The sequence below is a fragment of the Apis mellifera genome, linkage group LG3 (genome assembly GCF_003254395.2).
Source record: "Apis mellifera strain DH4 linkage group LG3, Amel_HAv3.1, whole genome shotgun sequence".
NCBI classification, from domain to species: domain Eukaryota; kingdom Metazoa; phylum Arthropoda; class Insecta; order Hymenoptera; family Apidae; genus Apis; species Apis mellifera.
In genome coordinates, this window is record NC_037640.1 from 8,250,089 (window position 1) to 8,273,024 (window position 22,936).

General features: G+C 21.7%; 4 protein-coding genes across 6 annotated transcripts; 1 reads left to right on the forward strand and 3 right to left on the reverse strand.

Moving 5' to 3' along the window:
• Positions 1-730: 730 nt before the first annotated feature.
• LOC413404 (ribosome biogenesis protein WDR12 homolog) lies at positions 731-4,719 on the reverse strand. Of its 2 annotated transcripts, XM_006563955.3 has the most exons (10): positions 4,413-4,719; positions 4,174-4,259; positions 3,883-4,093; positions 3,674-3,814; positions 3,433-3,608; positions 3,300-3,370; positions 2,919-3,165; positions 2,836-2,846; positions 2,714-2,753; positions 731-2,616 (listed from the first exon to the last, which is right to left on the reverse strand). In XM_006563955.3, exons 1-9 carry the CDS (start codon positions 4,478-4,480, stop codon positions 2,733-2,735), a joined length of 1,032 nt encoding a protein of 343 aa, XP_006564018.2. In that variant the 5' UTR covers positions 4,481-4,719; the 3' UTR covers positions 731-2,616; positions 2,714-2,732. The 2 variants fall into 2 exon arrangements, with proteins under 2 accessions (XP_006564018.2, XP_396848.4); XM_396848.7 differs by having other exon boundaries at positions 2,425-2,616; positions 2,714-2,846.
• A 3,126-nt stretch (positions 4,720-7,845) lies between these two features.
• Positions 7,846-18,234, forward strand: LOC551375 (receptor-type tyrosine-protein phosphatase N2). 2 transcript variants are annotated; one of them, XM_006563956.3, is made up of 18 exons: positions 7,846-8,162; positions 9,865-9,960; positions 12,405-12,458; positions 12,568-12,628; positions 12,951-13,082; positions 13,158-13,239; positions 13,513-14,299; positions 14,389-14,544; positions 14,695-14,738; positions 14,815-14,967; positions 15,046-15,172; positions 15,275-15,342; positions 15,518-15,901; positions 16,069-16,290; positions 16,417-16,422; positions 17,264-17,628; positions 17,722-17,775; positions 17,926-18,234. In XM_006563956.3, the coding sequence occupies exons 2-18, from the start codon at positions 9,873-9,875 to the stop codon at positions 18,182-18,184; spliced, it is 3,042 nt and encodes a 1,013-aa protein (XP_006564019.2). In that variant the 5' UTR covers positions 7,846-8,162; positions 9,865-9,872; the 3' UTR covers positions 18,185-18,234. The 2 variants fall into 2 exon arrangements, with proteins under 2 accessions (XP_006564019.2, XP_006564020.2); XM_006563957.3 differs by lacking the exon at positions 16,417-16,422 and having other exon boundaries at positions 7,849-8,162.
• Positions 18,235-19,500: 1,266 nt separating this feature from the next.
• LOC725037 (DNA endonuclease RBBP8-like) lies at positions 19,501-21,374 on the reverse strand. Its single transcript, XM_016911259.2, has 4 exons — positions 21,113-21,374; positions 20,946-21,042; positions 20,566-20,668; positions 19,501-20,460 (listed from the first exon to the last, which is right to left on the reverse strand). Exons 1-4 carry the CDS (start codon positions 21,274-21,276, stop codon positions 20,405-20,407), a joined length of 420 nt encoding a protein of 139 aa, XP_016766748.2. The 5' UTR covers positions 21,277-21,374; the 3' UTR covers positions 19,501-20,404.
• Positions 21,375-21,478: 104 nt separating this feature from the next.
• Positions 21,479-22,907, reverse strand: LOC113218639. The gene is made up of 4 exons (XM_026439643.1): positions 22,796-22,907; positions 22,362-22,473; positions 21,567-22,192; positions 21,479-21,483 (listed from the first exon to the last, which is right to left on the reverse strand). Exons 1-4 carry the CDS (start codon positions 22,905-22,907, stop codon positions 21,479-21,481), a joined length of 855 nt encoding a protein of 284 aa, XP_026295428.1.
• Between the last annotated feature and the right edge of the window lie 29 nt (positions 22,908-22,936).

A 22,936-nucleotide genomic window follows, 5' to 3' on the forward strand; every position in this document is an offset into this window, starting at 1 on the left:
GTAATTATAAAAAAAAAACATCTGTTTAATTTTGTTTATTTCTTCTCTCCAGAATATAATTGTTATACGGTGTGCGACCAATAAAAATAATGAAATAAAAATTTCGTAAATTTCAGGAAAAAAAAGAGGAAACGAAAAGGATATAGAGGGAGAGAAAGAAAAAAAACAAAATGATGTTGAGGCATTAAGTTCGCATCTATAAACAAGAGTTAAGAAGGGAGGGGAAAAAATAAAAAAAAATAAAAAATGAACACACATTAGGTTCTCGGATACTTTTAAGATGGCGAGGCATAGCACGTAATAAAATTCTTAGATTAAGGCAAGTGTGTCATAGTTAGTTAAGAAATAGGGACTCTTAGAAGTCGATAGGTGCTGTAATACAAATGATGATAAAAAAGAAATAACAACAACAACAACAAAGTTTAACAACGGTCAGAATTAGATTTTTCATGAAACTCAAATAAGAACACAGGGCATACGCCACTAAAAGTGCCCTTAGTTTATTTTGGATCGTTTAAAAACGCTAGTCTTTGTGTGAGATAATGTGGGGGTTATAGATAGGGTCTTCTAAAAAAGAAAAAAAAAACATGAAAAAAAGAAGAGAAAAACGAAAAAATGTAAGCAGAAAACAAAAAGGTAGAAAGACAGAGAACGCGAGAGAGAACGTGAGATATAAGTAGCGACACAAAAAAAACGTGAATGTGCGCGAGAGAGAGAGAGCGAGAGCGAGAGAGAGAGAGAGAGAGAGAAAGTGCGAAACGAGTGTGTGGTGTGTAGGTTGTATGCATAATTTATAATGCGTACTTTAAAAAAACCATCTGCCTATGACACGACACAGACTGCAGAAATACACTGTTACTGTAAACTGCACACTGCGTGTGCACGCTCTAAATGTCACACACTTCTTACACTTTGTATGTAGAGCGTGCACCGAACAGTTTTTAGAGTTACTTACAAGTATGGTTTGGTATATTCAAAGTGAAAGAATCAAATTCTTAATTATTATCATCCCTTATTTTTGATCAATAAACGATCTGTTTTGGGGATTTATTCGAATCATTTTCTTTTCCTTTCCTAAGTTTTCTTTAATAGCAGGACAATTGTGAATAGTCTTCAATAAAGAGTGAATCCCCAAATTTTATAAATATTATTTTTCTTCTATCCTTTTTTCATTATACTTCTCTTTCATTGAATTTTTAATAGAAATATACACATTAATTTTCGTTTTTTTTCCTTTGTGTTAAAGCGTGAACGATCATTTTTGCGAACGAATAAACGAAATGTAAAGTCTGTAAAATAAACTTACTCTCGTACAAAAGCAGTGACTGTATTTACACATATTCCAACACTAAAAAAATATATGCCTTCTATCGAATCAAGTAACAACTATTGTATATGCCTTTTTCAATGTTGAAAATGATAAAATGATAAAATCGTGAGACCGTTTTTTGATATTTTCCAGAACTGAAAGAGTGAACTTAACAAATTAAAAAAAATAAAAAGTAGAAAAGATTAAGAAAAAAACAAATACTATGTTCTTCTCAATTAAATTTTAGTTAATGAAATTATACTTATTAATTTGTAGTAATAGCATGTGCAATAGATTAAACAACATTTATCCTTTGTAAGTAATATTAAAACAATAAGCCCCCCACATTATCCTAATTAATTCTGTAATAAAACATTCAGCGTCCGCCTCTATTAATCGATAATAGAATTGTTTTCTGCGAAGTAATAAGATTATAAAAAATTAATATGCTATGTTCGATTTTTGGTAATGAAAAATATTTTTTCTTAATGCATTTAATATTTTACACGCTGATGCGATTTGTACTATTTTGAGTAAATGCTCTTAATTTATGCGCAATGAAGATAATTCAAAATTCTTAAAAAAAAAAAAAAAAAAAAAAAAAAAAAAAAAAAAAAAAAACGCGAAGAAAAAAATTTAAATCGAAGTGATGGCAATGTATAAGAATGATTACTAGATCTCTTTTGTCAATTAAGTGATGGTTTTATAATAATGTAAAATACAAGGGTAACATTAAAAAGAAGCAACACGACGTAAAAAAACTTATTGAAATAAAAACAATACGAATTTTGATTTGATGCCAAGAGCTTTTTCTTAGGCCATACAATATTCTTTTTGTCTTTCTAATTTTATAAATGTATTTATTTATATGAAAATATTTGTAATTTCTTTATCATCTTAATTTGTATTTATATAATTTATTTCAAATTATGTTATTGCAATTAAAATTTTTAATTCTTTTGATTATTTTACAATGAATACAATAATTTTATGATTCAATGTTTCACAACAGTAAAACATTAAATTTTCTATTTAATTTAAATGATTACAATGCTTGATTTAGAGTATAATAAATATGAAAATTGTAAAAAAAACTTATCCTTAAAAATTTGCTATACAGAAAATTTCATTTCTCTATTATATGTAAAAGGTATAAAATAATTTGTTATTAATGAACAGTATGTTTCGATTTAAATATTCTTACGGTGTTGTCTGCACCTCCAGATACCATGAATTTAGGATTTGACCAATTACAACATAATATTTTATCTTCATGTCCAGAAAGATCAAATAATGGTGCTTTGGGACTGTAAAAAAAAAAATAGAATTTTTTTTTAAAAAGGAAATATTTATATCTTTACATAATTTCATAAATTAATATTATAAAATTAATGATTATTAAACCTTCTAGTGTCCCACAGTTTCATATCATTATCATATGCTCCTGAAATAAAAAGATTTTCATGTACAGGTGACCATCTTATAGATTGTACCCATTGTGTATGAGAAGTAAATATTGCTTTTACCAATGATCCCTCTAAAAAAAAAAATATATGTATAATCTCATTGTAACTTGCAATGAATACAATTTGAAAAACGATTTTAAAACCTGTAGATCTTGGATCATATAATCTGATATGCCTATCGGCTGATGCTGTTATAATAGTGTGGCTTAATGGAGAATAATCAAGATCAAAGAAACTTTTATTTCCAGTCAATTCATGTTTAATTCCTCCTAATTCTGAATCCCATATTTTTATTGTATGATCCCATGAAGATGTTATAATTTCTATTTTATCTGACCATACTACACCACTAATAGCTTCTTTGTGACCTTTCATTGTTCTTTTAGGTATCTTTATGGTATAATAATAAATAATAAATAATAATAATAATAATAATAACAACAACAACAACAATAATAATAATAATTATAATAATTATTTTTTATTTAAAAACATTTTATTTATGTTCATTTATTTTTATTTACCCTTGTTTTTCCATGTTCTGATTTTAATCTCTTTGAAGTAGATTCACCATCTTCATTTTCATCTTGATTAGCTAGAAGCATAAATGAAATATTATTTTATGAATTATTTATTTTCTTTTTAATACACAAGTACCTGTAGACCAGATTTTAAGCATTGTATCCCATGCTCCAGTTGCCATTATTGTCTTGTCATAATTAATATTAACAGCTTCTAGTCCACGTTCATGTCCTCTGCATACATGAATACAGTCTACTGAATTTTCCATAATATTCCAATCCCATATTATAGCTGTTTGATCTTGGGATGCACTATAAATAATAAATTAATATAAGAATTATTTGAAAATGCTTATTTTATTTTTAAAATTTTATACCTAACAAAACTAGCTGTATCATTAGTCAAGGATATCCATGCAACTGCTTTAATTGGTGAAGTATGTCCAGGAATTACCAAATGATGTTTTCCTTTACATGTCCATATATGTAATGTATTATCATAACAGCCTGTTAGAATCCTATTAAAATATCTTTTAATGGAAAATAATTTTTAACATCTTATTGTTAAATAAATAAAAAAAGTAACCATTTCTCACAAACAGCAATAGCAGATACCCAATCATCATGTATAAGACAATCTTGAGGTTCGGGTGGTGGATACTTTTCAACATATTCAATACTTATTACATCCTCTGTAGAAATATTTTTTTCTGTTATATGTTCAATCAACGAAGTACGTAAAAATTGTGAACACACCAAAAAATCAAATTCTATTTCATTTTTTATATTACTTGATTCTAAAATTAAAATAAACATTTTAAATAAATTTAATTTAATAATAATTAATATATATATATAGAAATGAATCATATAGTACCCTTCAAAAGTTCATTTATAAGAGTATTTAATTCATTTGATACAATAGATGTATGAACTGATAGAGGAAAATCTGGAACTGCATATCTAAAAATTGAAAAATTTATATATTATATATATTAAAATTATTTTTATAATAAAACTTACAAATTATATATATTATATAGATAATATTATATCCATGTAATAAAATAAAGTAACCTCTTTAGTTCACAAAATATAATTCAAATAAATACATACTGTTTTTGTTTAGTAAGAAATCTTATTTGTACTTGTGGAACACTTTTATTCACATTTATATTATCCATTGCAATTTCTGTACTATTTGTTTTTTGTTTTTATATAAATTAAGAATTAAGAAAAGTACACGTGTATATTACATTTTAAACAAGGTTTTATCGGCACATTAATCGATTATTCAATATGCTTACAAATAGATTTATACAATCGATATTTTACTATCGATAATCATTTTTTATATTATCGAAATATTAAATTTTTTATGTTGAGTTTGGTTTCGTATATTTTGCTTCACGAATATTTAAATACACAAATTAAACATAGATATAAGAAATTTTCATATTTAAACTGTGATATAAAAGATATAAATAAGGCCTGTGATTAGGTAAGTTACAAGATTTGTGATCCTATATTCTGAAATATCGATTGTGTAAAAAATTATAGTGTTTAACATATTTAATCCTTTATGATTTAAAAATGAGAAACATTCAATTTAATTACAAAGTATAAAAATATAAAAAGTTATTGAAATTAACAGGTTTTAAAAATAATTTTTTTGATATATTTTTTTATAAATATTTCTACACATTATATATATTATGTTCATATTATTTGTTATAATAAAAACAGATAAGAATATAAGAATTTAACTTATGAATTAAAAATTATATTTTATTACAATGCAATAAAAAAAATCAATCTGTGAAATTTTTTTATAAAAATTGATTTAAATATAATGCTGTTAAAACTAATTTTATTTATATATTTGCTAATATACAATATTAAATACAATATTAAATGTTAATATTTATGCAATATTATCAATGATTTTAAAAAATTTGATAGAAAACATTTTAATTTTACATTATTAAAATCATATAGAAGTTATAATTTCTTATTTTTATTTTTTTCGCTAGCTTTTGATTATAATATTTATCTTTTGTTTGATCAATTTTGCAGAATAAATATAAATAAAAAAAGTAAATAATAGGAAACATAAAAAAACGAAAACATAAAATATAGAAAAAACGTAAAAATCAATACATTTCTAGAATGTCATAAATAAAGTAAAATAAAATTATAAAAAAAGATAAAGTATGATATAAGCAAAGATAAATAATAGAAAAAAGAATAAAGAAAGAATTGTCAGAATGTATTTCTTAAATACCAAAAATATCTAATTTTAAAAATTATTTTTTTGAAAGCATTCAAGAGATGGCGTTGATACTTAATTTTTATTCTATTTTATTTTGTCTTTGAAGAAATGTCTGATATTCGAGAGATGGCGTTAATGGTTAATTTTTACTCTATCTTTTATCTTTTTTGCTACTATTTGTTTTCTTTGTGTATTTCATTTTTGGCGCTCTGAAGATGGCGTTCACTAATTTTTATACTATATTTTTCTTTCTCCTATTATTTGATTTTATTTATACTTGCAAGAGGATCAAGAATGCGAGCACAAGACGATATATTAATTGAATATTTTCAATATTTCTTTTTTAAAATTACAATGTATCTTTATTTTTAAAAATATAAATATTACATTCTCAATTTTATAATGTTTTTTTCTAAAACGAAGAAACATGGTATAGTATATATATATATATGATGCAATGTTTAATAATAATAAGAGGTATTTGATAACAAAAATGAGATTTAAAGGAAAGAAAATTTGACTTGTCAATGAAAAGAGTATAGAAAATTTTTTAAGAAAAACAAATTAAAAATTTGTGGTAATATTCTAAAATATTTCCAAAAAAATTTATAAACTATAAAAATTAATAAAATTACTAACAAATTTATTTATAACTTATTTAAAGTTATTTTATTAAATTATTTATTATAATTATTTTATTCTTGTAATAATAGTTTATAACAAATAAAATTTAATTATGATTTTTGAGTTTTATGTTAATCAGATATAATTATATTATTTATTAATTTCAAATTAAAAAATAACAAATATAAATTGGAAATAAAGTTAATAATATTTTATAATTAATTAAATCAAATTTTTATGTTATTTACTTATCATTTATTAATAATACTTATCATTTATAATTTTATTTTATTCATAAATAAATAAATATTTATTTTATTTAATAATAAAATAATATGTGTAATATATTTTTTAAGAAATCAATATATATTCGATTAATGGAAAAAATTAAATATTGAAACATTATATATAATAAATTGTCTGATATATCACAAATTATTCTACTATTTATTCTGTTTTGTCTTTGTTTTTCTATGAAAAATGATAAAACTTATTATTTTCAGACTTAAATTCTCTGCAACAAGTGTTTCAAATCGATATTTTGATAAAATTATAAAAATCCATTCTTATTATCTAATTCATTACATTCAATTCTTATGTAGTTGTGTAGTACATTTCTTATATAGTTCAATTTTTATATAGTTTTAAGATTAATATTTCTTTGATATTAAAAATTATTGTTATATTAAACATTATATTAAAAATAATATATATATATATATATTAATAATACATAATAATATATATATATATATTAAAAATAATAATTTCTTAATTTCTTACATATAATAATTATTTTATAATCATTATTAAAATATAATAATAAATATTAATAATAAAAACAAAAATAAGTAATTCTTAATAAATTTATTAAATTAAAATTATATTAAATTTAATATATATATAAAATAAAATAATTATAGAAAGTTATTAATAAATCGTTTATTATTCAGATATAATTAATGATTTATATTAAAATTTTTTTACATTTAATTAAATATCTTTATAACTTTAAATATCTTATCAATATTTTTATCTGATCATTATTTATTTATTTAATTTCAGCACAGAGTCAGTAGAAGAAACTCAGTTCCATTATTTCAAAAAATAAACGTAGTTCATAAATAGCTGCTCAATGACTATATAAAAAAAATAAAATGAAAAATATGCAGATATTTATTAACTCATAAAATATATTTCACATAATTCGAAATTTTATATTATCTGAAGAAAAAATTTTTTTAAATCGAAATTTCTTGAATTATTCAAGATAGAATATGCAACAATATTGATTAACGATGCAAAAAATTGTCTCTTGTAATCGAGAGTTTCTTTTCTTTATTATTGTAGTTTTATGAGTTTTATGAGAGTTTTATTTCTTTATTATTATAAATGATATTATTTCTTTTTTTTTTTTTTGTTTGTTTTCTCATTATTTTCTAGTGATGGGAATGATTTTATATTTAAATTATCGAAATAAATTTTGTTTTTATATATATATATTTTGATATATCATTTTTATATTGTGAATAAATTTAATTCAAATCTATTTTTCATTATATTGCAAATATATAAATATGTATGTTATAATTCTAATCATAATAATTTCTTTTTTTAAGAAATATCTATCTCTCGTTTTCAAAGTCCAGATCACGAGGATATTGGTCCGATCACTATTCACATTCTTGGTCGCTTGGCAGCCGGCATGTGCGCTTTGCAATCGATTCCGTGGTCAACGCATGCCCTGCTTGCTCGTTCTTCGTGGAAGAATATTCAGTCTGTGGTACTCTGCGATACAAGACATGCAGAAGAAGAAATGATCTAAAGAAACAATAATCTGGTGTTGAATGAGCAATTGTATTTCTTTTTTCTTGTTTTGAAACACGTGATACATTTTACAAAGACTGAAGAATTTTAACTCTAGAATGTATTAAAATTGAGAAGATAAAACAACCAAGTGTCACGCCCAGGTAAGCCAACAAAGAGACACATTTTTTTGCCGCTAGAAGCGCCATATAGATTCATAGGAATAAGGAAGAGACTGGAAAAGAGGGGAGGGAACATGACTACAACCTGATGCTTCTAATATATAACTAAATAGAGACATGATCGATACAAAATGCCATTTGTATAGAAAATTAAAGAAAACACGGAAATTAAAGATAGAATATTTAAATATGTAATTAGATATTGACTTCTTTATTTTAAACTTAGATAATAAATAAAAGATATTGATGGAGTGAAAGATAATGTTCGTTGAAAAAAAATAACAATTGTTTTTATTTGATTGCTTAATAATTAAAATTATTATGGATTATAATGCTTATAATTAAAATTATATTGGAGTAATTACTTAGAGTACATATCGAAAAATTTTTCGATTGCTTCATCAAATCATCGAATGAAGATTAAATTCCATAAATTGTTGTAAGCTGTTTTTCGATAGATGTAGTAATTTATTTTGTCTTGTTTCGGTGTCGTTTGATTATAGAGATGTGATTGTGTAAATTTAAATGTTTATGTCGTTATGCAAAAATATACCGCACCTTTTGGAAAACCATACAGTATTTATTAGTTCGTTATTTAAATAATTAATTTTTGCAAGATTTTTAATAAAATTTTATTTTATTATATTTATTATTTTATTATAAGTTTATTGTATTTGACAATATAGTTTCATGCAGATAAATAGATTATTTCAACAAGTTATTCTATATTAAATATCATGGTTCAAATATCACAGCTTGTATTTTTCTATGATGTGATATATATTGTACATGATATATTAAACATTTTTAATTGAGACATTGAAATTTTGGATATGAATATATATTGAATATTCTATACATTTTAAAACAATTTTAATATAAATATTTTCTGCTATTTTATTTATAAATGTTAGTTATATAATTGATGATTATTAAATATATATATATGTATATATATATATATATATATATATATATATATATATATATATATAAATTATAAAAGAGAAGAATCTTTTTATAAATTTTATATAAATTCTATTTTTTTATTTTATCTACTTAAAATCTATTTTTAAATTTGATACGGTTCAAAATTGCTTGGAATGATCAAAATTATATTAAAATAATAATTAGATTCTTAAAAATAAATGAAACATATTGAAAAAAATATAAATAATAAAAATTTACAAATATAATATATAATATAAACACAATCAATTAATGTTTAATGCATAATTATTATATATTATTATTATATTATATTTATTATATTATTATTATTATATTATTATATGTATTATAATTATATTATAAAATATAATTATAAATAATAAATGCAATCTTTCTGTCCATCTTTTTCTTTTCTCTTCATTCCATTAAGAATATTTCTTTATTAATTATAACAAGTATCAATGACAAGCAAGTTTAATAAAAATAATTGTATTATTGAGTGAATTATGAATTTTACGGAAACAATTTTTCACAATTATCGTATTATGGTATTTATTTTTTCACCTAATTGCTCTTTTATCCTTCTATCCAAGAAAAATAAAGATGTGTTATAAAATTGAAATTAAATGAAATATTTATTTTCTTTATTTAAAAAAAAAAATACTTTTTCTAAATTGAATATATCTTTATTTTATTTTATTTTATTTTATTTTATTTATTATTTTAATTATAGGAACATTTATGGGCCGTAAACGGTGGTGGCGTGGAGGTCCAGAGCTGTTGGTGCTCTTCATTCTCCATCATATAATTCTGGGTGATGGTGATGTTGGTGAGTAGAAATTTATGATTATTTTGCCAATCATAATATATTTTTTTTAGAAATTGAATAACTGAAGAAGATATATCTTTGAATACTTCGAGAATAGAAACTAAATAAAATATTTTCTCATAAAATATTCTTAATGAATATTTTAATCGTAAAAAATATAATATTATAATAAAAATATCATCATAATATTATATCATTATAATCTTTTTTATTATATTATATAGACAGATTTTCTTCTTTTTATATTATAAAAAAAATGAATAAAGATACTTTAACAAATTAAGAAGTTGTTAAAATAAATAAATAAAAAAAGAAATAAATAAAATTTTTAATTTTCGGACGTTTAATAGTTCACTATCATTAATTTTTTTTTTAATTTTTTTTTAAAATTCTTTTTTTAATTTTTGTTAAATTAAAATTAAAATTCTTTTTGTTTCTTTTTTCATTTTGATTTTTCTTTATACATTTGTTTTAGTACAAAATTCATTTTAAAATCTCTTGTAATATTTTAAATAAAAATATTATATGTATAAAATGTATTTATTGATTGATGAATAATTTTTGAAAAAAATAGAAAAATAGTAAATTTTATTTGAAAAATTAGGACATATTATATCTTATTATAATATATTACAATTATTATAGAAATTATTTTTAATATTTTATTAAAAAGAAAAAATATTATATTTATACTTTGTAAATTTTTTTGAATAAAATAGAGTAAAAAAGTCTTCATAAAATATTTCTAAAAAAATATTCGAATTTTCCATCCATATTTTTAAATTTTAAATTTACATAAATATTTATTTATGTAAAAATTTTCTAAAATTATAAATTGATACATAATAAAATAAATATCAAGTTATTTCAGAAAATTTATAAAAAATAATTAATTGTTTGATTATTGATAAAAAAATGATTATAAAGAAGAAACCTGTAAAACCTTTTTTTATTTAACTTCCATGGGAAAACAATAGAAGTTAGAAAATGAAAAAGGAAATATAGTTTTTAAAAATCTATCTTGAATTGAAATCTAAAAAAAATTATTGTTAAGATTTTTTCATTTAAATTTTTCAATATCTTTTTTTTTTCTATCCATATTCAACAAATTTCAGTTGCCATCAATTTTTTATCCTCATATCCAATATTTTTTTATTTATTATATCGATTATTTATGTGCGAATAATCAACACATTGTATCTTATTTAATCGTGACCTTGAAAATTTATTATTTCTTTTCAGGATAGGATTTGAAACGTCGAAAAAAAAAAGAAAATGAAAAAAGAAATGGAAAAAAGATGATGTTCGATTTTCGCCCACGAACTCTTCACTATTATTGAGCTATACATCCTACGCAACCACCACCTTTGCAAACTCGGTTTCTCTCGTTTGCCCTGAATTCCTTTTCACGCACAAATGCTTTTTACTTCTATTTTTTCTTTTTTGTTCTCTCGTTTCCCATTTTATCGTTATTTTTTCCGAAAATTTTTTCACTTTTATTTAATTATTCTTATATAATTTTCCCGAAAATTTTTTCACTTTTATTTAATTATTCTTAACACTTTTTTCTTTTAACATTTTACATATTGTTAATCTAAAATAATTAATGTTTAATACAAAATTTATTTTAATTAATCTAAATATTATTTTATTTATTTATTAAATATAATTAATTTGTATTTGTTATAATATTTTAAAATAATTTTATATTTTCATAACTTAAATATAAAATATTGTAAGAAAGTCTAAAATCATTTCATTGACTAAAAAATTTAATCCTAAAGCGAAAACGAAGAGAAATGTTATCAATTTAGAAGTCAACAAATAATGAAATTTTATCAAAAAAGGAAAATTGTTATGTTTTCCCCTGTTTATGAGCAATTTTAAAAGCTTTTCAAAATTTATATATAAATTATTATTATATATAAATTAATATTTAGATTTTTGTTACATATATATATATATTTTGTTACATTTTATATCACGCGATAGAAATAATATATAAATTTATAATGTTCAAAAGTTTTTTAACATTAAGTTTCAATATTGAATATTCAATAGAGCAAGATAAAACTATAGATATTGATATTCGATGTGGCACATTGGCAAATAGTTTTTGCTTGATTATTCAACCCCTATCGAGGATTGACCATGTAGCAAATATTCAGTATTCTAATTATGGAATATCTAGCGATTTAAATAAAATATGACTGTACAATTGATATAAACATTTATATTAATATATTATAAATGAAAATAATAACGATATGATTCTACATTATTTTATTTGTATTATCATAAGACATTTAATATATTCAATAATTAATAAATTCGTTAGAAAAAAATATATCTAATTATACTATTTAATAAAAAAAATTATTTTAAAAATAGATTGTTGATTAAAATTTCATTAGTCTTCTGACGTATTACTGATTCTGTTACAGGGTGTCTGTTCAGCAAAAGCCTTTGTGATTCTCGTACGGAAACATGTTATAATGGTATTTATTAATTACTTAAGAAAATATATATTCGTTTTATACGATAATTATACGAATAATGATACGAATAATAAAAATAAAATTTGATTTTTTGTTTTTAATATTCCAGATCTTGCATTTGGTAGATGTTTGCCATTATATTCTGATTTGAATGAAGAAAACTATTATCAGTAAGTATTCAATATTTTTCTCTTATATGGAAATGTTATTATAATAAATAACTATGTACTTGCTATTTTAAATAATTTATAATGCTATAAAAAGTACATAATTGATATTTTATCTTTTACAAAATAATTTCTTTTTATTGTCTGACTATAAAATGATTATTTAATCTTCATTTTACAGAAATACAATATAAACTTCTGTTTATCAATATAAAAGATAAAATATGAAAGATATAAATTAAATTTATATTATATTGAATTTATAAAAATTTATTAGCAAAATTATTTAATTTAAAATTAACTGTTTTTTTTTTTTTTTTTTTAGATATGACTTTGATGTGAACGAATTAAAGCTATTAAGATTACAATTAGAAAGGTTGGAAGTAGATGGATATAAATGGTCTCATCCCTACACGCAATGTATTATGCAAATGTCCTTATATAATTTACATCACGGGTACGATTAACATTGTAGAAAATTTTATGATAATACAATATATAATTCTAAATTATATTATCAATTTATTTTTAGAGAAAACTATGATCTTCGGCTGTGTCAACATTTAAAACAACGCACACGTTTCGAAAATAAAAATGAAATTGATCAGGCCAAAGTAAGTTCACCATAATATCATAGTTCATTTTTAATATGTTTTGTATTGTTATATGAAAATTAATTTATTATAAAATAAGATTTCTATTCAATTTAAAATCAAATTGAAAGGTATTTGGTAAAAACGATAGTTTTATATTTTAATCTTCTTTTTTAAAAACTTCATTTGAATGAAAAATTACTTTGATTGATTCAAACAGCACAAAACATATTGATTTAATTAATTATTTTATTTCAATAATCAAAATTTTTAAATTTAACTTTGTTTTTTAAGATACCTACAATAGCCATAGTAAAATTCATGCCTAACAATGACAAATTCAATAGTCAATTTGCCAATGAGCTCTACTATCCTCCTGGTACGCAAGATCAATACTTCCGTGACTACAATAATGAATTTTCTCAATTACCATATAAGGAACAACTTAAAGAAACAGATACTCAAGTCTACAATTCAAGGTACAATCCAAAATTTTACAACGAATATGATTCTTTAACAAATGAAGAAAACTATGAAGAGGAGAATGATGAAAATAATTCGCCAAAAAGACCAGTAACTTTTGATAGATTTGATGAAAGATTATATCGAACCAGACGGCAACCATATAATTTACGAGATTACGATGATAACGCGATGGAATCGTTTAAAAATGCTTTAAAGAAGGAAGAGTTGAAGAAGAAACTTTCAGATAATAAAAATTCAAATTCCATGGATAGTTTAACTGCTGATAAATTAGAATTTCTGGTGAATGATAAATCTGATGATTATTCTGATAAAAAGAATAATGAAGATGGAGATATTGATGTTGAATACGAGAAAACATTTTCAAGAAAATACAAACCTAGAAAATTTACTGAGCTTCCGAATAAAGACGAGTCTTTTTTAGAAAATGTGAAACGATACGATAATTTCAAAGATAATTATGATAGTGATGATTATGATGATGTGAATGATGTAGAAGAATTGCCTCAAAAGGATAGTGCATCAATAAAAAATGGTATTTATACTGAAGGAGGACTCGTTCAATCTGTTGATGATAAATCTAACATTGGCAATGATGGTATACTATTTTATTATTATTCTATATTTGATGCTATTACATATTTTTAATATATATGATATATACTTTACAATTTATTATAATTTTAGAGAATACCTACGATAATTTATTTGAAAATGATTTAAGCGAACTTCTATGGAGACGTGAATTAGCTGGTTTTAAACGACGGGAACGTTTGGATGTTAAAAAACCAGGACCACCATTTTCAACAAATAATTACGCGTTTAAAACTCCAACTCCAATCAGTAAATTTTTACTTGTTTCTATTTTATCGTATTTATTATTTTATATTTATAATTTTTTTGTTAATTATTATTTACTTTTATACTTTATTTGATATTCATAATTTTGCATTATAATTTTCTGATATAAATTGACATCAAACATATTTTCAGTTTTAAAAAATGAAAATCGGCCTTTCATCGAAACCGAACAAGATGCAAGTAGTAATCTTATATAAAAATAAAACAAACAATATATAAATGATATTATTATTTAAAATATTCATTTTTTAGAATAATGTATTATTAACTCCAAAGAAGGAAATAGAAAATGTACAACAAGCGAACAGTTCAAAATCCTACAATAATATTGATCTAGATCATGTTTACATAGAATTTCAGCAACCATTTCATGCTTGGATAGAAGCAAAACATGTTGTACAAGAAGTAATTGCTAATTTATGAATATATATATTTTCTTTAAAAAATTTTCTTTAAAAGATCAAATAAATATTTAATTTGCAGGTGGAAAAATTATTAGGACTAAAATTTGATTCTTTAAAAGATATTCGAGTTGGTAGGACAGAAGTGACATTTAAAGTTGAAAAAAATAATCAAAATTATAGTGCTACTGACGTGGTTAATAAAATAGGTAGTTAATTAATCTATGAATTAATTATTTTTACAATTATTTTTATTCAAAATTGTAAAAATAATTGAATATAAAAATTAATCATTTATATTATATTCTCAGATGATATACGTAGCAAGTTGAAAGATACTCTGGAAGTCGATGTGATTCGTGCAGGCATAGGTGACAAGGTTCATTTTAAATTCATCATTATATTTAAAATTTATTATTTAAACAAAATCACATTATAAACAGAATTTATTATATATGATTCTCTATTTAAATATGTATTCAAATATCTTGACAAAATAATTTTAAAATAAAAATAAAAATAAAAATCAATGTATATATACCTTTTGTTTTTAGAAAAAACTACCTGCAACGCTGGAAGTTAGTAGGAAATCTGAGATGAATTCAACTATGCTTGGAATATTACTAGCTTCAGGATTTGGTGCTGCCAGTGTAGCTGCAATAATTACATTGATGATTGCTCGTCGACATGCTAAATTTCGAGCCAAATTGGCAGGATTGGCTACACCTGATCCAGAAGCTTCAAAGGATTATCAAGACTTATGTAGAGCAAGAATGCATGCTAAACAAACAACAGATAAACCAGAATCACCGCGAATTACTAGTTTAAGTCGCGAAAATGAATCCAATAATTTACCATCGAATCGATCTAGTACATCCTCTTGGGGAGAGGAACCAACTCTTTCAAACATGGACATATCTACTGGACAAATGGTTTTGGTATGATAAATAAAATATTTCTAAATGTATCAATTATATTTTTAATTTTATTATTAAAATTAAGTTTATTAAAAAAAGATATTTAAAAAATATAAAAGAAAAGATACATATATATTTGTGTATATATAATAAAGATAAAATCAAAATCTCATTTCATATTTTTCTAGAACTATATGGAAGATCACTTAAAAAATAAAGATCGATTAGATCAAGAATGGGCAGCATTATGTGCATATGAGGTAGATCCTTCTTCAACGGAAATCGCGCAAAATGAAGTAAATATGAAATGTAATCGTCCTGGCGCGGCAATTCCCTACGATCATTCCAGGGTGATTCTAAATGATCTTGCTAATACCAACAATTCCGATTATATTAACGCCTCCACGATCGTAAGTATTCTTTTTTAAATTTATGATTTAAGATTTTTAAAACTTAAAAAGGATATAAGTACAGAATAAAATAATATATATATATGGTTTTTATTTTAAAATCATTGAAAATGGAACTGAAAATAGAAATCGGTAAGTCACACGACAAGCATGAAAAATCTATTATTATACGTATAGTTTCAAACACAGTGCTTTTTTTAACAATGCTTTCGAGTAGATATTCAAATCATAAATAATATTAGTTTAGGCATGATTTGAAGATATCATACGTGTAGATATAATTTTAAAAATGAATCTATAAAAAGCAATGAAATAGTTCATATAAATATTCATCAATTTTGTATTCAATTTGTAATGTTAATTTAGAGACAATTGTTAAATATACTTAATGTTAATAATATTATTATTAAATGTTATTTTTAATTCTTGCTATTTTAAATAAAGAAATGATAATAAACGAAAATAAATATTTAAATGCAATTAAAAAACCAATATAATAAAAATATATATAATAATAAAAATGTTATTATGTATAACAATAAAAATATAATAATAATAAAAATGTTTATACAGATTTTTCTTATCATTTTTACATTCAAAATTTAACTATAAATTTATTTATATTTTTAACTATATTTTTAACTATAAATTTTAACTATAAATTATATCTACATATTATAATAAAATTTCATTTTACAAAAACATTAAATATACACTGTATACTTTAGATATTAATTCAAGTAAAATAGCTTTTAATATATATAAAATTTAATAATATAAAGTTTTGATTATGTTGCGAAGTTTAAATTATCTCTGCATAATATAAAAAAATCATAAAAATCACACGAACAATAACTTAAAAAATAGAAAATGTGTTTGCTATTTATTCAAGAAAGCCGTGTGACTTGCTTCTTGATCAATATAGAATCAATAGTAAAAAAATATTATTTCAAACAAATCTGATATTCTTTAGACGGATCATGATCCTCGAAATCCAGCTTATATTGCCACACAAGGACCATTACCAGAAACAACAGCTGATTTTTGGCAACTAGTTTGGGAACAAGGCAGTGTCGTAATCGTAATGTTAACTAGACTTACCGAAGAGGGTATCGCCATGTGTCATCGTTATTGGCCTGAAGAAGGATCAGAATTGTATCATATCTACGAGGTGCATCTTGTATCCGAGCATTTTTGGTGTGATGACTATTTAGTCCGTTCCTTTTACTTAAAAAATCTACGTACTGGCGAAACAAGAACTGTAACGCAATTCCATTTCTTATCTTGGCCCGAAAATGGTATACCGCACTCTATCAAGGCACTTCTTGAATTTCGCCGGTAATTATCATTCTATAATATAAATTTAAAAAATATTTAAATTTATACATGAAATGTAACATTATTTTAATATTTATTATTATTTAATTTTAGAAAAATTAACAAATCTTACAAAGGTCGATCATGTCCTATAGTTGTCCATTGCAGGTAAAATAGATTATATTTATCTTTTGAAATGTAATCTTTAAAGAATAATAAAAAAACTTTCATTATTATCTTTTGAAAAATAATTAAAATATCATTTGGTAATATTAATAGAATAATATTAAAGAATAATGAGAAACATAATTTTTATAGTGATGGCGCAGGGCGTACTGGAACTTATTGTTTAATCGACATGGTCTTAAATCGTATGATGAAAGGAGCCAAAGAAATTGATATTGCAGCTACATTAGAACACATAAGAGATCAAAGACCTAATATGGTTGCCACAAAACAACAATTTAAATTCGTTCTCATGGCAGTAGCGGAAGAAGTACATGCAATTCTTAAGGCTTTACCTGTACCTCTTACAGAAAAATCTCCTCTTCCAGAAAACAATTCTTCGACAAAATAACATCAGTAAGATTTGATTCAAATTGAAAAAAACTTTTCTTGTGACGAGTAGAGGCAAAGAATTAATTATAATCCATCGGACAAATATAACCAAATATTTTTAATCGTAATTGTATTAAAAATCTAAAATTATATCTTTTGTTTCTCATAATTTTTTTCTTCTATAGTTTTGAATATATTTTAAATCTATTACAAACTTCTAACAGATTTCGATTATATTTTGTTGTAAAAAATATCGAATTTGAAAATTTTTTTAAGTTTTAAATATTTTATTTATATATTGTTGTTCAGTTGATATAAGATAAATATATATACATAAATTATATCATCAAATAATTATTTTTAAAGAAAAATTTATTATGCATCTCGTTTGACTACGGCCTACTTGGATAATCAAGTACAAGTATATGGACTCGAAAGACTGAGCTATGCAACTGATGGAATTCTAAATATCGACTAATAATGGAATCATTTATACTATTCTTGTAAACTTGTCTTTTGAAATAATCTTTATAGTGAACAATTTTATCAAGTTTCAATATCATTTATTATCATAAAATTATAAATATGAATATTTATCTCTTTTATTATGTAGCTCAGTCTTTATATTATAATTCATTTTATTGTTGAATTTATAATATATATATTATAAAAATTTTAATTGATTGAATTAATAATAAGTTGCTTCCTCTTATGAACAAATCTACTCTAATGTGCTTTACAATAGCTTTAAATAAGATATCAAAAAATACTATGAGATAATTAATATAATTCTATCTATCTCAGAGTCACTTCTATCAAATGTATATAATATTGGTGCTCACATTGATTATATTACATATGATTAATTTTTTTTATTAATATTTAATTAAATTTTTGTATCTGCTTTTTTAAATTGATTTCTCTATAAAAATTTTAATTGAAAATATACAAAACTTGAATTAAATTTTTATGTTAAAAATGCAAGAATTGAGATCCCTACATTAGAAATTGAAATCAGAATTTTTATACTATTGTTACATGTTCTAAAAAGTATGGATTTAAATGGATGGCCATGAATGTTGCTTCCGTGAAATGAAATTTTATTAGATTATTAAATGTAATGTTTTATGTATAAAAAATTACAAAAAACATTACACATTTATTAGTCTCTTTTCTATATGTAAAAAAAAATGATCGAGCTGCACAATATTCAATTTATAATTAAGTATTGTCATTATTAAAAAGAAAAAAATATTATAAAAACGTCTAAGAAAAATTTTAAGAATGTTTTATCATATAAAGTTAAAATATGATAATTTAATATAAACATAATATTTTGAATCACGCGAAAATGTTATTATGAATATACTTTGTGAATAAAATGTATAATCATATTATGAAAATAATGTGAAGAAAATATATATATATATATATACACATATTTGCACAAATTATGGTATTGATATGATAAATTGTAGAAGTGTTATACTTACTTTAAAACGACATTATTTATATCCTATAGATCCAGCTCCAAGATAGATAGATTGTATTTGAGATTTCTTCCTTTTATTGTGCAGTACGATTATTAACAATTTTTCTTTTTATATTTTTATATTAATTTATTTTTCTACTAAATTACAATTTATGAATAGCTATACATTTATCAAATATCGCAAATGAATAAAATTAAAAAAAATTTTAAACAAAATAATATAAAGTATAAGAATAATTTTATTTTCTAATGTTGCTTCTATATCTGAATATTCTACAATTTAAATATCAAATTACAAAAAAATTTTTAAATATTAATTATAATAGGTTACATTTCATATTAAATTAATACAATATATATTGTGAACTCAACATAAAAGTTTGTTTAACAAAAGATAAGTTTCATTAATTTCATTTTTTTAGTACAAATTCATATAAAAGATTCTATATTTTTATGCAAAGGAATGAGTCTATATAAAATGAAATAATATATAAATCTATACTATGTTATTCAAAATGTAATACTATATGTGTTATAATATAATAAATCAAATCTATGTTCAAATCATAATATGTTGTATATATTCTTATTCTTCTTGAACTTTTCTTCTTGAATTATAAACTTTATATTACATATTTATACATTTATGTTTTTATTCTTTAAAATTCATATAACTTAAAATAAACAATTATTTGTAAGATATTTATAAGATAATAAATAAAAAAAAGCATACCAGCATGCTTTACTTCAATCTTGGAAAGTAGATTGAAAAGTAGTATCAGAAAATATAGGACACCAAAAACCTAAAATATGTTAACATTTATCATATTAACATTAACATATATATATTTTATCAAATTTAAGTATATTTTATTTTTCAATTAATATAAAATAAAATATTAAATTACCTTCAGGTGTATTAATTCTTTCATTATATGTAGTTCTATGTCGAGAACATTTATTTTGTCTCATTTTTATTTCTTCCTCAGAAATTCCAAGATTAGTGTAATACTAAAGAAAAATGATTTTTAATAAAAAGTATTTAAATTGTATTACACATATATATATTTTTATATTTAAATTCACATATTATTTTACATATAAATAATATTAACTTACAGTTCAATTTTTAATATGCAGCAATAAAGAGAAATAAATTATATTTAACACTATATATATTTACATATATACATTTATATATACAATATTACAAATATACATATATTTTACTTCAATTAATCCTTTATATTGTTTTTTTTATATTAAAAATTTAAATTATATATCTTACCTTTTCACATTCCCAACAAGTAATACCAATCATTTTTTCTCTTTCTGATCTTTTCTTTGATAATTTATTCTCTTGTTTTTCTTTTTTATTAGGAACTCTTAAAAAAAATATATTAAATTTAACATAAATATTTCAAAACTTTTTGAATTTATATAAATAATGCTTACATATCAAAACTATCCATAAGACATTTCTTTATACGTGGACATTCTGGTGAATTTTTATTTTCAAATTTATTTTCTTTTAATTCATTTTTATCATAAGATTTTTGTTTAATTTTTTCTCCTAAAAGACAGAATGTTTCATCATATATTGAAGAATTATCAAACATTTGATTGATTGATTCTGGATATTTTCTTTTTTCTGTTGGAGTAATATTTTTTTCTATCTCTAATTTTCTAATTTTTTTTGGAGTTGATAAATTTTTATTTTCAGAATATTTAATATCTGAAATTGTTTGAAAAAAAGATGAATTTAAAATATTATCATTAATTTTTGATTGTGTAGATGTTTGTACAGATAATAAATTGAAACTAGACTGATTTATTTTCTTACTTGAAATTTTATTTTTCAATCTTAAACATTTTATTTTTGAATTTAACTCTGTATGTTTTTTGGGACTATTTTGAATTACTTCTTCTTCTATAGATTTATTATAATTTTCTAGTTTTTCTATGTCTTTTTTAGATATAGATAATGCATGTATTTTTGAAATATTTGAACTTTCATGAGTTGCAGTATTAATAGATTGTGTATCTGGAAGAAACATAAGTTTTGACTGTCTCAATTTTTTACCATTTTGTAATAATGTGGTATCTACATTATATAATGTATTAATTCTTAATTTTTGTGATATTTTATTAGGTGTACATTTTATCTCATCATTATTTTCATTAATTAAAATTTTATTTTTCTGTGATTTCTCAAATATTGCATCTTCCCTAAAATTATTTCCTGCAACTGTTAATATAGAAATATTTTCTTTTATTGGTATATTTGGATATGTTTCATTTATCTCAAAATTTTCTAAAATAAAATTATTATCTGTAATATTGGTCTTTTTAGATTTAGAACGTTTCTTTATAAGTATTGGACTTTGCAATGATTTCTCTTCTGATATTTGTTTGTCAATAAATTTATCATTTAAACTTGCATCAATATCAGAATTAGAATTGGTATAAACATTGTTGTACAAAGATGTAAATATTTTTTTATTTTCTGATACTTTGCTTGTATTAAGTGCAGTACTAAAATATAAAAAATTAAAATAAATATATATATATATATATTTATATATATTATTTTATTAATAGTAAATATAAAAAATAACATTTATAATATAATTTTTTAGGATTATAAATCAACAATAAAACCAAAACTTACACAGGTTTATTATCATAAATATTTGATTCAAGCAATTGAAATGGAATTTTAAAATCAGCATCTTCACAATGCTTTCGTAGTTTTAAATATTCACTCCATAATTCTGTAAATATAAGATGTCTAATGTTTAAATCAAGTAATTTAACTATAAATTTTATTTATCAAAAATTATTCATATTAAAAAAATAATGATATAATATTTAAAACAATAAATAATAAAATTTTGAAATATATTTTTATTTCATAAAAATTTTATTTTTAAAAAAATTTAATTTTTCTAATTTAGCCACAAAAAATAATTTATATATATTATTAATTATAATAACACGTAAAAAATTCAATATTAAATAATTTTTATTTTGTAAATATAATTTTTCATAATTATTTTTCATAAATAAAAAGAAATATAAATAAAAAAAATTCAATTATGAAATTCGATATGAAAACAACATATTATATATACTTACTTTTATATTGTTCGAATGCTTTGCCTAGCATTCCAGCAAAATTCTTCGTAGCATTTCGCGCAATCTCATTGTCTACGAAACAATCAAATTGTAAAACATCTGATAAAGCCATCAGTAAAATAAACGAGGTTAGGTAATCGT